At 49.6% G+C, this 16232-nt stretch overlaps 1 protein-coding gene and 1 long non-coding RNA gene across 3 annotated transcripts in view; one reads left to right on the forward strand and one right to left on the reverse strand.

Moving 5' to 3' along the window:
• Positions 1 to 16232, reverse strand: part of LOC117974254 (ATP-binding cassette sub-family C member 6) — an 84577-nt gene that overhangs the window by 20511 nt on the left and 47834 nt on the right. For both annotated transcript variants that reach the window (XM_055099404.2, XM_055099405.2), the window contains exons 21-25: positions 13764 to 13884; positions 9522 to 9729; positions 5484 to 5794; positions 2855 to 3054; positions 1300 to 1426 (exon numbers count right to left, since the gene is read on the reverse strand). In XM_055099404.2, coding sequence (XP_054955379.2) covers positions 1300 to 1426; positions 2855 to 3054; positions 5484 to 5794; positions 9522 to 9729; positions 13764 to 13884 — 967 coding nt within the window. The remainder of the gene's footprint in view (positions 1 to 1299; positions 1427 to 2854; positions 3055 to 5483; positions 5795 to 9521; positions 9730 to 13763; positions 13885 to 16232) is intronic.
• LOC129394137 (uncharacterized) overlaps positions 1 to 16232 on the forward strand; it is a 56778-nt gene that overhangs the window by 2336 nt on the left and 38210 nt on the right. The window contains exons 2-5 of the long non-coding RNA XR_010110504.1: positions 2558 to 2705; positions 3681 to 3761; positions 5718 to 5811; positions 13599 to 13666. This is a non-coding gene — a long non-coding RNA (uncharacterized LOC129394137). The remainder of the gene's footprint in view (positions 1 to 2557; positions 2706 to 3680; positions 3762 to 5717; positions 5812 to 13598; positions 13667 to 16232) is intronic.

Below are 16232 nucleotides of genomic sequence, written 5' to 3' on the forward strand. Positions count from 1 at the left end.
GGCCTTTTCTTCCTGCTGTTAACCTCACTTCCTCCTAAGTCACCTCCTCAGAGAGGCCTTTCTGGATGCAGTAGGAAAGTGCCCTCACTGCCACCCAACATGCTCCAGCCTCTTACTTCATCCTTAAGCTTAGCAGCCTTGACTGTAAAATGAGGATAATAACAGTGCTTCTCTGATGGGGTTGTGGGCAGTATTAAGTGAGTTAATATTTATAAAATTCTTGTGCACAGTGGCTCATGCCTATAATCCCAGCTTTTTGGAAGTCTAAGCAGGAAGATTGTTTGAACCCAGGAATTGAAGGCTGCAGTGAGCTGTGATCACACCACTGCACTCCAGTCTGGGCGAAAGAGTGAGACCTTGTCTCAAAACAAAACAGCTGGGCATGGTGGCTCACACCTATAATCTCAGCATTTTGGGAGGCTGGGGCAGGCAGACCACTTGAACCTAGAGTTTGAGACCAGGTTGGGCAACATGGCAAAACTGTTTCTAGCAAAAAAAAAAAAAAAAAAAAAAAAAATTAGCCAGGCATGGTGGTGCATGCTTGTAGTCCCAGCTAATTGGGAAAGTGAGGTGGGAGAATCCCTTGAGCCTGGAGATGGAGGCTGAAGTGAGCCAAGATCATGCCACTGCACTCAAGCCTAGGCAACAAAATGAGATCCTGTCTCAAACAGCAACAACAACAAACCAAAACGAACAAAAACGTATAAAGCTCTTAGACTAATGCCTCCTCCATAACAAATGCTTATGAATGTATATATATATATATTTTCATAGATGTCATGAACTGACATTACATACTGTTAATAGTTAACAAAAATTAGCCAGGCATAGTGGCTCACGCCTGTAATTCCAGCAACTTGGGAGGCTGAGGCATAAGAATCGCTTGAACCCAGGAGGCAGAGTTCGCAGTGAGCCGAGATTGCACCACTGCACTCCAGCCTGAGTAAAAGAGAGAGACTCTGTCTTCAAAGCAAAACAAAAGTTAACAATGCACTAGAAATGTCCTCCAGAGGATATGCTTTGTCTCAACTAGTCTTTATAACATCAGAAGTAGTGGGATTTCTGGCCTGTTTTTCCAAGGAGCACACTGACACTCCACAAGGAAAGACTCTTGCCCAAGGTTGCAAGTTCACCTCAGCTGAGTCTGGCTCTTGTAGAACTGCATGTCCCTCCTTGGTGGAGGGACTCCACACACCATGGTGGTTTGGACACAGGGTCTTCAAAGGTCCCACTAGCAGGGGTCCGACAGTCTCTGCCTCTGTCTGTCCCTCAAGCCCAGTTTGGGGATGTGGGGAGTACCTGGAGGGCAGCAGAGACAGAGAAGCCCACGAGGCCAGCACTGAGGTGGGCTTTGCTCAGCACAGCACACGTGGCAGCTGCAAACACCAGGCCATTCCCCAGGAGCTCCACATTGGCCGCAAGCCACCTGCAAAGGGAAGCGACAGCAGGGTGAGTGGTTACTCTCATCTGCAGGGAGATGCTTCTCTGGGCACAAGGACTGGTCATCACACCAGCTTTGTACACACAGGGGTCCCAGCAATGGCCTCCACATGCAACCCAGGCTCAGGGAGTAGAGGAAGATGACACCGTCCTGTCTCAACTAAGCCCACTTTAGGGTCTGGGGTACACTTGGTGTTCTGAAGAGCTTCCCTGTGTGGCTGCTTTTCTGTCCCTGGAATTTGCCAAGCCATGTCCACCTGCCATTCCCCTGGCCTGAACCGTGGCCTCCATGGTTTGGCTCTGTGTCCCCACCCAAATCTCATCTCGAATTGTAATCCCCACATGTGGAGGGAGGGATCTGGTGGGAGGTGACTGGATCATGGGGGCAGTTTTCCCCATATTGTTCTCGAGATAGTGAGTTCTCACAAGATCATATGGCGTAAAAGGATGCAGCAGTTCCCACCTCATGCTCTCCCTCTCCTGCTGCCATGTAAGACGTGCCTTGCTTCCCTTTCCACCATGATTGTAAGTTTCCTGAGGCCTCCCCAGCCAGGTGGAACTGAGTCAATTAAACCTTCCTTTCTTTATAAATTACCCAGTCTCAGGTAGTTCTTTTTAGCAGTGTGAAGATGGACTAATACACAGCCCCAGCTGGCTGGGGACCTGAGATGAAAGGAAAAAGGACTTCACATGTATTGAGCACCTAGTGTGTACTTGACCCTCTCCACACTCTGGTACCAGACTGCTTGGATTCAAATCCTGGCTCTGCCAGCATTAGCTGTGAGATCCTGGACAAGTTTCCAAACCTCACTGTGCCTAGGATTTATCATCTATAGAACAGTTTCTTCCTGGTGAAGCTGTTAGCAGAATTAAATAAATTAATCTACATAGATTGCTCAGAACAGTGCCAGGCATGCAGTAAGCATGTTACAGGTCTTACCTATGAGTGTCTGTATTTAATCCTCATATCCACTCCATGAGCACGATCCCAGTTTGACAAATGAGGCTCAGAGAGGTTATCTAACTTGCCTGAAATCAACCAGCTGGTAAGTGGCAGAGCTGGGATTTGAACCTGTGTCTATTTGTGCTTAAAGCTTGTGTTCTTGTTCTTGCTTAGTACCTAAAGATGGCTGAGGATGCTTATATGGCTGCTTTATCACCAAGGCAAAAGAGGTTGATCCAGTTGCCTGGCAACAGAAGCTTCTTCCTGTACCCCCCGCCCACCTGCTGTTGAGAATCTCTCGGTCATGTTCCATCTGCCCACGGTGAGAACCGATAGACTGCCTGTGGGATCTAGCCTCAACTATGTCCCTGACTCTCTGGGTGACCTCTCTACCATACAATATGACCTCAGGTCTCACCCTCTAAGGATATGGATGAATTGCAAGGTCTTCTCTGCCCTGGCTCTTCCTACCTGTCAGCCACCAGTCGCGGGAAACTGATCCTCTGGCTTTCATCTACGCGAGCATTGTTCTGAGCCACAAAGGGGGCCTGGGTTCGGAATGCCCGGACCACTGTGCTGCCCTGGAACGTCTCAGCCATGTGGGAGCAGACAGACGAGTAGCTGGCTGACTCCAAGCGTCTCAGCTGGCATGAGCTAACCACATACAGGCTCTGAGAAGGATGGATGGGAGAGGGGAGAGGAGAAGCCACAGACATAGAGAGGTAGTTTCCAGAAGCACAGAGAGCCCCAAGTACAGGATTCCAGACCAGGATCTGTTAACAGCTTACTGTGTGACCTTGGGCTAGTTGCTTGCCCTCTCTGGGTTCTCATTTCCTTGCAGAATCAGAGTTCTATGGTTTTTTTGAAAATCACCTGGGGAGCTTCAAAAACCTCTAATGCCCCACCCCAGAATGACTGAATCGGAATCTCTGGAAATGTCACCTTGACTTTGGTGCTGTTTAAATAGCCTTCCAGATGATTCTAAGGGACAGCCAGGGTTGAGAAACCACCAATTTAGTTTAAGTGTCTCACTTCCCAGCACTGAGGCTGACTACTTCATTTAGGGCTGGTCATTGGGAGAACAAAACTGTAAGGGGCAATGAAGGCAGTTGGCCAAGTCAGTTTCACTCATGTAACCCAAGGGTACATGCCAGGTGATGTGCAGAAAATATTCGTTATTTGGTTTGCAGCTGCAGGTTGGGTGCAGCTGGCAGACAGGCAGGCAGGGAGGAACTGAATTTGCTGAACACCCAACTGTATGTGCCAGGCTTTTCACACAGTGTCTCATTCATTGCAGAGTGAGCATTCGCGTCATTCATCAGTTAGTGGTGAGAACATCCAAGGCTCGGGGGATTCAGCAGCTGTCCTGAGTGCCACAGTAAGTGATAGAGCCTGGATTTAAACCCATCTTTGCTTGACTCTAAAGCTTGAGACAGAAACAGCCCATCCTCGGAGTCAAGTGAACTTAGAGAAGACCTAGGACATTTGTCGGGGACAGTGGTAGCCATGGGTTTTGTTGTTTGTTTTTTGAGATGGAGTCTCACTCTGTCACCCAGGCTGGAGTGCAGTGGTGCAATCTCAGCTCGCTGCAACCTCTGCCTCCCGGGCTCAAGCAATCCTCCCGCCTCATCCTCCCAAGAAGCTGGGATTACAAGCATGCGCCACCACACTGGCTAAATTTTTGTATTTTTAGTAGATGGAGTTTCACCATGTTGACCAGGCTGGTCTCGAACTCCTGACCTCAAGTGATCTGCCCACCTCAGCCTCCCAAAGTGCTGTGATTAGATGTGTGAGCCACCATGCCTAGCCCTAGCCATGGTTTTTATCTGACTACCATGTTTTCTACTTCTGGTTTCCTGTGGGAAAGGGCTGGGTTGGGGTGCTGTCAATCATGGGACCTGATCAGAGAGGTGGTCACATGATGCAGCCTAGTGTATCAGAATCTACTATCCATTCAGTTACTGTGACGAGTTCAGAGATGGACACATGATCCACAAAGGGCCAATCAGAACCTTCCCTGGGATTAATATATGACTACTGAGCTGAAGAAACGTTTTTTGCATGTTGAGTTGCTAAGGTGAGATGATATGATAGCTAGTGGCCATCAGACCTGCCCTGGAAAGACAGCGTGTACAAAATTAGACCAGAGGTAAGCCAGTGGTTCCTAAACATTTGTGTACATCAGAATTACTTGGAGGGTTAATTAAAACCTAGATTCATGGGCCGACCCACATAGTATCTGAGGCAGTAGTCCTGGGCTGGGACCTAAGAATGTACATTGCTAACTAGTCCCCAGGTGATACTACTGCTGGTCCTGGGGCCACACTTTGAGAAGCACTGAGTGAAGATATGGAGAGAGTCACTGTGTCCTGATGACAACTGGGCCCATGCCCCCGAGGAAATATAAGCCATTAAATTCTATTCTTTTGGTTAAGCTAATTTTAGTTGGTCGCTGGTCCCAGCAATTGAAAGAATCTAGCTTAATATAATAGCCTTTGAGAACTTGCAATGCCTTTTTGGCTTCCAGATAATTGGAGAGGAAGAAATTACAGCAGGATAAAAACATTACGCGTGAAAGGCTCTGGCCCTTAATATTTAACTGTGCCGTGAGGCACAGTGGCTCATGCCCTGTAATCCCAGAACTTTGGGAGGCCAAGGTGGGAGGATCACTTGGGGCCCGGAATTCGAGACCAGCCTGGTCAACACAGGAAGACACTTGTCCTACAAAAATAAATTTAAAAATTAGCCAGTCATGGTGGCACGTGCCTGTAGTCCCAGCTACTTGAGAGGCTGAGGTAGGAGGATCACTTGAGCCCAGGAGTTCAAGGCTGCAGGGAGCTATGATCACCTATTGCACTTCAGCCTTGGCAGGAGAGCAAGATTCTGTCTCTCTAAAAAAAAGAACTTTGATGTGAACATTTAGAGACAGACACGAGTGGAGATACCAGAAACACTGTAGTGTCCCTGTCCCTGGGAATTCTAGGAACAGCCCCTAGATGTCCAGCTGGGTGAAACCTCATATATGGAGTCTTCCCCAGAGACAGGGGACTGGCTGAGTTGACCTCAGCTGGTCCCAGAAGCCTCCCTGACCTCTCCGTACCTGAAACCCAGCGTAGAGGAGAAACAGTGGCAGGATGGCCACAATGGCCAGTGGGGTAGCCACTGCCACCACCAGGCTGACCTCCAGGAGTCCAAAGGCATACATCAGCAGGGACCGGAGTTTGTCTGGAATATCCACATCAACCGTGTCTGTCTCCTTGGAGAAGCGGTTTAGCAGGTTGCCAATGGGTGTCCGCTCAAAGAAGCTGATGGGAGATCGCACCACATCCCACAGGAGCCTCTGGAAGAGCAACCTGGATGCCCGGACCCCACCTAGGAGCACCGCAGCCATGGAGGCAAACAGCCCAATGGCTGGGGAGGGAGAGGAGGTAAGAGCATGAAGGCTGGAGACCCTCAGGAGCGGCCCATAGGGCCTTGCGCAGGTCTCTCCCGCCACCCCATGGTGGACATCTTATGGCTTGGCCATCCTGATTATTATATTTTTTTGAGACAGGGTCTCACTCTGTCACCCATGTTGAAGTACAGTAGCATGATGATGGCTCACTGCAGCCTTGACCTCCTGCACTCAAGCGATCCTCCCGCCTCACCCTCCGAGTAGCTGGGACCACAGGTGTACGCCACCATGCTGGCTAATTTGGCGTATTTTTTGTAGAAATGGGATCTTGCTATGCTGTCCAGGCTGGTCTCGAACTCCTGGGATCAAGTGATCTGCCTGCCTTGGCCTCCCAAAGTGCTGAGATTACAGGCATGAGCCGCTGCGCCTGTACCCTGCTTGTTTCTTGATGTAATGGGTTGAAGAGTGTCCCCCCAAATTCATTTGGGATGGGTCCTAAATTCAGTGACTGCCATTTATATAAGAATACTAGAGGATACTCAGAGACACAGCAGGAGATATGAAGATGGCGACACAGATGGGAGGGTGTATCTACAAGCCAAGGAATGCCAGCGACTGCCGGCGACCACCAGAAACCAGGAGAGAAGCCTGGGGCGTATTCTCCATCAGAACCTCCACAAGGGGCCGGGCACAGTGGCTCATGCCTGTAATCCCAGCACTTTGGGAGGCCAAGGCGGGTGGATCACCTGAGGTCAGGAGTTCGAGACCAGCCTGAGCAACACGGTGAAACCCTACTAAACCCTACTCTCTATTAAAAATACAAAAATTAGCTGGGCGTGGTGGCGGGCACCTGTAGTCCTAGCTACTCAGGAGGCTGAGTCAGGAGAAACACTGGAACCCAGGAGGCAGAGGTTGCAGTGAGCCATAAGCCGAGATCGTGCTACTGCACTCCAGCCTGGTTGACAGAGCAAGACTCCGTCTCAGAAAAAATAAACAAACAAAAAAACCCCCAAAAAAACCTCCACAAAGAGTTAACACTGCTGACACCTTGATTTTAGACTTCAGGCCTCAGAACTGTGACAGAACAAATTTCAATTGTGCTGGGCTCCCAAGTTGTGGCAATTTGTTTGGCAGTAGCCCTGTGAGAGAAATGTACATCCTTCCTCCCAGTGCTAATCTGTATGCCTGGGGTGGGGCTAACTTCTCCTCTGGGGTGGGGCAAATTCACCCATGGCCAATCCAAACCACTGCAGTTGGTTCAGGGATGAACACATAACCCAAGTCAGGCCAATGACAGGGAGACCTGGGACTTCACTAGAACTTTTGGAAAAGTGGTACTTGGTTGTTGGAGGTAGCCAAGCTGGAGCTGTGGAATATCATCTTACTGCCAGGGGGAGCAGCTAAGCTGGACAGGAAGCTGTCACAGAGGAGGGAAATAAAGCGATTTCTTGTTTGGACCCATATATCCAGCCATACCTGAAGCCAGAAATCTATGGATACTGGTCCCAAGAGCCAATCAATTCTCTTGTTGCTTAAACACTTTGAATTGGAGCTGAATTTGTTTATTTTCAGACGGAGTCCTGCTCTGTCACCCAGGCTGGAGTGCAGTGGTGCAATCTCTGCTCACTGCAAACTCCACCTCCCAGGTTCAAGCGATTCTCCTTCCTCAGCCTCCCAAGTAGCTGGGATTACAAACACTGACACCACGCCTGGCTAATTTTTGTATTTTTAGTAGAGACGGGGTTTCACCATGTTCGCCAGGCTGGTCTTGAACTCCTGACCTCAAGTGATCCACCCGCCTCGGCCTCCCAAAGTGCTGGGATTACAGGCATGAGCCACCGTATCTGGCCTGGAGCTGAATTTTTTATTCTTTGTATTCGAGAGTCATAACCAATTTCTCTCTCTCAGCTCCCATCTCTCCATCTTTAGGGGAGAGTAAGACTTGCCCTTAGCTATCAAATGAGGGATGGAAGTGGAAGGATTTTGAAAGGGCTATTTGCCACCCAAATGAGGATTTGGGTTAATTCCAGGGCTCGGCTGACTCTGAGAATCCCTAATTTCCTCTTGGTTAAGTAACCATTCGCCTTGAGTATTCCACTGTACATGCAGTTGTGGTGAGTACGTGTACAGGTTCTTAGGACTAGAAGAGTCCTCAAGTTCAGGCCTGGCGCCCCCTATTTTACAGGGGAGGTCACAGGCTCACAGCATTTTGGTGATGTGGCCAATGTCACCCAGTGAATGAGGACGAATCCACATGAAAATGAGGCAACTGTCCTTTAAAGATGAAGCCAGGCCGGGCGTGGTGGCTCATGCCTGTGATCCCAACACTTTGGGAGGTTGAGGCGGAGGATTGCCTGAGCCCGGGAGTTTGAGACCAGCCTGGGCAACATGGCGAAACCCTGTCTCTATCAAAAACAAAAATTAGCCGGCATGGTGGCATGTGCATGTAGTCCCAGCTACTCGGGAGGCTGAGGTGGGAGGATTGCTTGAGCCCAGGAGGCAGAGGTTGCAGTGAGCCGAGTTCGTGCCACTGCATTCCAGCCTGGGTGACAAAGCCAGACCCAGTCTATATATATGTATGTGTGTGTGTGTGTGTGTGTGTGTGTGTGTGTGTGTAAATAAGAAGCCAAACTCACATGTGCACTCCTGTTACTCCCTTCAGCCAGGCCACGTATTAAAAGGAGAAGAACCAGGGGTTGGGGACAGGGTGGGCGAGGCAGGAGAAGGGTGGGTGTGGTTGCAAAAGGGCAACATGAGAGCGCCTCGTGGTGAGGGGGTTGTTCAGTATCTCAACTGTCAACCATCGTGATGGATGCGAGAGACAGAACAGGGGATACAACTGCACAGAGGCAAACATGCGCACACCCACGTGCAAGCAAAACTGGGGAAATCACAATGAGATCCATAGGGCCGGGTGCGGGGGCTCACACCTATAATCCCAACACTCTGGGAGGCCGAGGCGGGCAGATCATTTGAGGTCAGGAGTTCGAGACCAGCTTGGCCAACATGGTGAAACCCCATCTCTACTAAAAATACAAAAATTAACCAGGCTGCACACTTGTAATCCTAGCTTCCAGCTACTCAGGAAACTGAGGTAGGAGAACTGCTTGAACCTCGGAGATGGGGGTTGCAGTGAGCCGAGACGGCAGCACTGCACTCCAGCCCGGGCAACAGAGCAAGACTCTGTTTCAAAATAAAATAAATAAATAAATAAATAAATGAGATCCATGGATTGATGGGTGTCAGGATCCTTTGTGTGATACTTTACTATCAGTTTGCAAAATATCACCAATGGGAGAAACTGGGCAGACTGTTCAAGGTAGCTGGCTGCCTTATTTCCTAGAACTGCATGTGAATCTACAATTATTTCAAGAAGTCTTTCCATTTTTGACGAGGAGAAGAAGGAGTGATAGCGGTGATGCATTTGTTAGGGAGGGTCTGGCTCTGTCTGGAGGTTTGGGGGCAGGCACTGAAAGCCACCAGCAGGCAGGCCTTGCAGACGCCTTCCGCTAGTGGGGAGGGACTGGGAGAGGTTCTGAAGCTTCCAGAAAAGGAGGGATGTGCCCTGTCCTCCCCGTTCCCTCCAGCCTCATCTTAAGGACACAGATCTTTGCCTGGACCCCAGACGTTTTGCACACTGTTCCAGGGGGACAGGGTGACCCAGGGAGGGGTGGGGCAAAGGAGCCCTGAGCACCCCTCGGTGGAGCTGGGAGGAGGGGGATGAGGAGGGCAGGTGAGGCGTACCTTGGAGGCAGCCGAGGAGCCCGAAGATCCCGCCACGCAGGGCTGCCTGCGTCTGCTGCCCACCTACTGCAGGGTCGTCCGCCCACAGGCTCAGCCAGTAGCCCCGGCAGAAGGAGGCCACTTGCTGGCAGAGGAAGAGGAAGAGTGCGTAGAGGCAGAGGGGGGTGCCCACGGCACGCAGGTAGGCCAGGTGCACTGTGGCCTTCACCTGTAGCACACATGAGGGAGAGGGAGGCAGAGAGAGCCCCCAGCGGGAGGGGTGAGTTGAGGCAAGGCCAGGCGAGGCTCCCAGAAAACATGCCCATGGCAGATGGGACCACCACGCAGACCTCACCGGTTCTCCCGCCGTGCCTCCCACCAGGAGCACCATTTCCCCGACAGGCCCCAGCCAGCCTTAGAACCCCCATCTCCTATACAATCCCCAGGGAGCTAGTATTAATATTTTTTCTTTTCTTTTTTTTTTTTTTTGAGGACAGGGTCTTGCTTTGTCACCCATGTCACCCAGGCTGGAGTACACTGGCATGATCATGGCTCACTGCAGCCTTGAACTCCTAGGCTCAAGTAATCCCCCCGCCTCAGCCTCCCGAGTAGTCAGGACTATAGGTTTGTACCACCATGTTTTGTTAATTTTCATAGTTTTAAAGAGATGGAGTCTCGCTGTGTTGTCCAGGCTAGTCTCAGACTCCTGGCCTCAAGCGATCCTCCCTCCTCGGCCTTCCAAAGTGCTTGGATTACAGGTGTGAGCCACCACACCCAGCTAGAAGGGTTTTCTTGAACACCCACCATAGGTCAGGCATGTGTCTCTCCTTATAACAACCTCCATTTCACAGATAAGGAAACTGAGGCACAGAGAGGTTCAGCCACTGGCTTAAGGTCCTGCTCCTACAAATCTGAAGTTCTCTGCACAGCTGCAGCCAGACAGGACTGTTGAAAACATTAATCTAATTATATCTTGTCGTTGGCCTGTCTATGGCTATCTCTTGCTCTTAGAAGAAATCCCAGCCAGGAGAGGTGGCTCATACCTGTAAGCACTTTGGGAGGCCAAGGCGGGTGTGTCACCTGAGCTCAGGAGTTTGAGACCAGCCTGGACCAATGTAGTGAAACCCCGTCTCTACTAAAAATACAAAAATTAGCCAGGTGTGGTGGCAGGCACCTGTAGTCCCAGCTACTCGAGAGGCTAAGGCAAGAGAATCGTTTGAACCCAGGAGGTGGAGGTTGCAGTGAGCTGAGATTGCGCCATTACACTCTTGTCTGGGCCACAAGAGTGAAACAAGAAAGAAAGAAAGAAAAGAAAGAAAAGAAAGAAAAGAAAGAAAAGAAAGAAAAGAAAGAAAAGAGAAAGAAAAGAAAGAAGAAAGAAAGAAAAAAAGAAAGAAAGAAATTCCAAGCTTCTTATCTCGCCCCCACTCACTGCCTGCCAGCCTCATGGGACCCCTTTCTCTGGCACCCTAAGCTACTTCCCACCTTGGAGCCATTGCACCTGCTGCTCTCTCTGCCTGTAGCGCTCTTTCTCCTGCCCTTTGTATGATTGGTTCCTTCACACATTCTTTGGGGAAGCTCAAATGTCACTTCTCAGAGCATCCTATCCATACCAACCATGGTATGGTTTCTCAGTGGTCTCTATTTCATCATTCTTTCTTTTAAGAGGCAGGGTCTCACTCTGTCACCCAGGCTGGATTGCAGTGACATGATCATAGCTCACTGCAGCCTCGAACTCCTGGCCTCAAGCAATCCTCCTGCTTCAGCCTCTGAAAGTGTTGGGATTACAGGCATGAGCCACTGCGCCTGATCATTCTTATTTTCTTTATAGCACTTATTGTTATTGGACATAGCTTACTTATTAGCATAATTATTTACTCTCCGTCTATCCTCACTAGTGTCTAATCTCTACCAGACTTAGCCTGGCACATAGTGGGTATTGTGTACATGTTTGCTGGATGGTTGAGAGGGTAGGTGAGTGAATAAATGAGCGGGTGGGTAGGTAGGCAGGTGTGTGAATGAGTGGATGAATGGATGGAAAGATCAATGAATGGATGAACAGCTGAACAGACAGATGCATAGGTGAGGGAATGGTTGGATGTATTGTTAGGTGGGATAGATGGATGGGTAAGTGAATGGGATGGATAAATGAGTAGGTGGGTGAGTGGACAGGTTGGACAGATAAATGAGTGGGTGGGATAGATGGATAAATGAGTGGATGGGATGGACAGATAAATGAGTGGGTGGGATGGATGGATAAATGAGTGGGTGGGATGGATAAATGAGTTGGTGGGAGGGATGGATAAATGAGTAGGTGGGATGGATGGATAAATGAATGGGTGGGTGGGTGGGATGGATCGATGAATGGGCGGGATGGATAAATGGGTGGGTGGGATGGATAAATGAGTGGGTGGGATGGATAAATGAGTGGTTGGGTGGGTGGGATGGATAAATAAGTGGATGGGATGGATAAATGAGAGGGTGGGATGGATAAATGAGTGGGTGGGATGCATAATAAATGGGATGGACAAATGAGGGGGTGGGATGGATAAATGAGTGGGTGGGATGGATAAATGAGTGGGTGGGATGCATAAATGAGTGGGATGGACAAATGAGTGGGTGGGATGCATAAATGAGTGGGTGGGATGGATAAATGAGGAGGTGGGATGGATAAATGAGTGGGTGGGATGCATAAATGAGTGGGATGGACAAATGAGTGGGTGGGATGCATAAATGAGTGGGTGGGATGGATAAATGAGGGGGTGGGATGGATAAATGAGTGGGTGGGATGGATAAATGAGGGGGTGGGATGGATGGATAAATGAGTGGGTGGGATGGATAAATGAGTGGGTGGGATGGATAAATGAGTGGGTGGGATGGATGGATAAATGGGTGGGTGGGATGGATAAATCAGTGGGTAGGTGAATGGATGCGATGGATAAATGAGTGGGTGGGATGGATAAATGAGGAGGTGGGATGGATAAATGAGTGGGTGGGATGGATAAATGAGGAGGTGGGATGGATAAATGAGTGGGTGGGGTGGCTAAATGAGTGGGTGGGATGGATAAATGAGTGGGTGGGATGGATAAATGAGTGGGTGGGATGGATGGATAAATGGGTGGGTGGGATGGATAAATCAGTGGGTAGGTGAATGGATGCGATGGATAAATGAGTGGGTGGGATGGATAAATGAGGGGGTGGGATGGATGGATAAATGAGTGGGTGGGATGGATAAATGAGTGGGTGGGATGGATAAATGAGTGGGTAGGATGGATAAATGGGTGGGTGGGATGGATGGATAAATGAGTGGGTGGGATGGATAAATGAGGGGGTGGGATGGATAAATGAGGGGGTGGGATGGATGGATAAATGAGTGGGTGGGATGGATAAATGAGGGGGTGGGATGGATAAATGAGTGGGTAGGATGGATAAATGGGTGGGTGGGATGGATGGATAAATGGGTGGATGGGATGGATAAATCAGTGGGTAGGTGAATGGATGGGATGGATAAAAGAGTGGGTGGGATGGATAGGCGGGTGGGTGGATGAGCATCTAGGTGGATGATGGAACGGGTAAGTAGGTAGATGGAGATACATAGCAGTATAGAAGATGAGAAACAGTGTAAGCTTCAGACTCAGACTGGCCTAGATTTGAGTCCCAGATTTGAGTCCCAGGTTGTGTCCCAGGCTAGCTATGAAAACGCAAACAGGTCTCTTAACTCTTTAAGACTTCAGTTTCTTGGCTGGGCACAGTGGCTCACACCTGTAACCCCAGCACTTTGGGAGGCAGAGGCCAGAGGATCACTTGAGCCCAGGAGTTCCAGACCAACCTGGGCAACATGGCAAAACCCATCTCTACTGAAAATACAAACATTAGCTGGGCATGGTGGCACACGCCTGTAGTCCCAGCTACTTGAGAGACTGAGGTAGGAGGATTGCTTGAGCCCAGGAGGTCGAGGCTGCAGTGAGCTATGATTACATCACTGCGGTCCAGCCTGGGTGAGTGAGCGAGCCACTTTCTCAAAATCAAAATAAAATAAATTTTAAAAGAATTCAGTTTCTTTATGTCTGAAATAGAGCTATCATATCTATGTTTTAGGGTGGTTGTGAGGATTAAGAAAATGAACGTCTAGAATGCTACTGGCACATAGTAGGTGCTCAAGAAAGGTGAGTATCACTGCCAAGTGCTACATTTGGTGGGAGGACTTGGGCCCCTGGAGGTGGCAGCGGTGGGTGGGGAGGGGTGGGTGAAGCTGGTGGTTACCCTGCCGTATTGGATGCTGTCCTTTCCTGCTGGCCATCCTGCCCTGTCAGGGTCATCCAGAGGAACCTCTGTCTGGGCTTCTGAAGTGGTACGGTCCTTCTCAGGGACTGACTTGATGGACCTGTCATTTAGAGGAAATGAAGACGAAGTCAGTATCTCTCCCAATGGTGGGGTGTATGTGCCTAACCCTCAGGCCCACTGACAGCCACTGAGCTCTGGGTACACTCTGTACTCTTTCATTCATTCATTTATCTAACAGAATACTGACCAGATATCACACTTCCCTTCTTCCCATATGGTACCCAGCTAAATGCCATCTATTACCCCAGGGTCAAGCAAGCCCATTCCTCTGATGCCAATTCACAGGATGAACTTAACTTGCCCACCATTGGAACTCTGTTCTCAGAATTTTCTTTTTTTTTTTTTTTTGAGTTGGGGTCTTGCTACATTGCCCAGGTTGGTCTCAAACTCCTGAGCTCAAGCAATCCACCTGCCTCAGCCTCCCAAAGTGCTGGGATTACGGGCATGAGCCGCCACGCCCAGCCTGTTCTCAGAATTTTTATTTTGGCTTAAGCTTTCTTGCAATTGTTTTGCTCCTACTGTATACCATCAGATTTGTCAGTCCAACTGGCAGAATATAAATTATGCACAATTCAGATGCTAAAGACTCTTTGAATGTTTTATCTGTGGATGAGTGGGCTGACTTAACCTCTGTGCCTCAGTTTCCTCAGCTGTAAAAATAGGAATATTATCTATCTATCCATCCATCCATTTATCCATTCATCTACATACCTGTATATCTACATATACATGTCTACCTACCTTCTATTAAATTAAGGTTAGCCCAAAGCTGCCTCCTTACACATTTTAAGTTTGGCCTAAAGGTTTCCCCCGTACATAGGGAACTGTAACCTAATTGGACTCAAACAGACTGCAACCTACTCCTGTGTCAATCACTGAGTTTCAGCCAATCAAAGGCAACCAACTGTTCAAACCATGTTCCAATAAAGCAAACGCTGAGCTGTAACCAATCCGGCTGTTTCTGTACCTCACTTCTGTTTTCCGTCCTTCACCTTCCTTTTTCTGTCTATTAATCTTTGACCCCGTGGCTGTACCAGAGCCTCTCTGAACGTATTCTGATTCAGGGACTGCCCGATGTGCGGATCATTCTTTGCTTAGTTAACCTCTATTAGCCAGGTGCAGTGGCTCACGCGTGTAATCCCGGCACTTTGGGAGGCTGAGGCAGGTGGAACACCTGAGGTCAGGAGTTTGAGACCATCCTGGACAACATGGCAAAACCCTGTCTCTACTAAAAATACAAAAATTAGCCAGGCCTGGTCACATGTGCCTGTAGTCCCAGCTACTCAAGAGACTGAGGCATGAGAATCGCTTGAACCTGGGAGACGGGGATTGCAGTGAGCCGAGATTGTGCCATTGCACTCCAGCCTGGGCGACAGAGCAAGATTCTATCTCAACCCCCCCCCCCCCCCAACAAAAACAAAAAACCTCAGACACATTAAATTTGCTAGAGGTTAATTTGGCACAGTCTCGGCTCACTGCAACCTCCGCCTCCGAGGTTCAAGCGATTCTCGTGCCTCAGCCTCTCGAGTAGCTGGGACTACAGGCACATGCCACCACGCCAGCTTTTTTTTTAAAATTTACTTATTTTTTATTTTTAGTAGAGACGGGTTCACCATGTTGGCCAGGCTGGTCTCGAACTCCTGACCTCTAGTGATCCACCCGCTTCAGCTTCCCAAAGTGCTGGGATTACAGGTGTAAGCCTTAATCCCAGCCTTAATGTGTCTACTAGTTTTCTTTTAACATGACTACCTATCCATCTGATCTTACTTCAGATTCTTGTGCGCTGTGAAGGTGGTGGGATTTCTCAGTGTGTGTGTGATTGAGAAGTGCCCTCAGGTTGGCTAGCTGGGATGGGGGTCAGCCCCAGTGGTCCCCGGGGACTGAGGCCCCTCAAGATCGCTGCCGCCCACCACCCCTGTATAGCAGGCACTTAAGCTCAGGCCATCTGGTATCAGTGGCCTGTTGTTCTGCTTCCCAAGACCCTTCTCATTAAGAGGGGAGAGTATCAGGCAGCAGGTCCTTCTGCTGCAGACAGCTCCACAGTGAGCCCAGCTGTGTCCTGGCTGGCTGGAGGGAGCTGAGAAAAGAGGGGACCGGAGGCCTCCTCCTGGCCCCTTGCCCACGTGTTCTGGCCAGCGTCAAGTGATGCTGTGCATACAGACCCAAGCCCTGTGCATAGCCAGCCTGTCAAAGCATAAGTGGCCAGGCCTGGCATGGTGGTTTACAGCTATGGGGAGGAACCAGTCCTGCCCTACTGCAGCATTCAGACAACTCCAGCAAGCTGGCCTCGGCCCACTTGAAGACATCCATCAATTGGAAGGCATATTGTTCATTCCATGAACTGGCCTTATGGGGGCCTAATCATCTTGGCTAACTGGGCCAATTTTG

This window comes from Pan paniscus, chromosome 18, assembly GCF_029289425.2.
Source record: "Pan paniscus chromosome 18, NHGRI_mPanPan1-v2.0_pri, whole genome shotgun sequence".
NCBI lineage: Eukaryota > Metazoa > Chordata > Mammalia > Primates > Hominidae > Pan > Pan paniscus.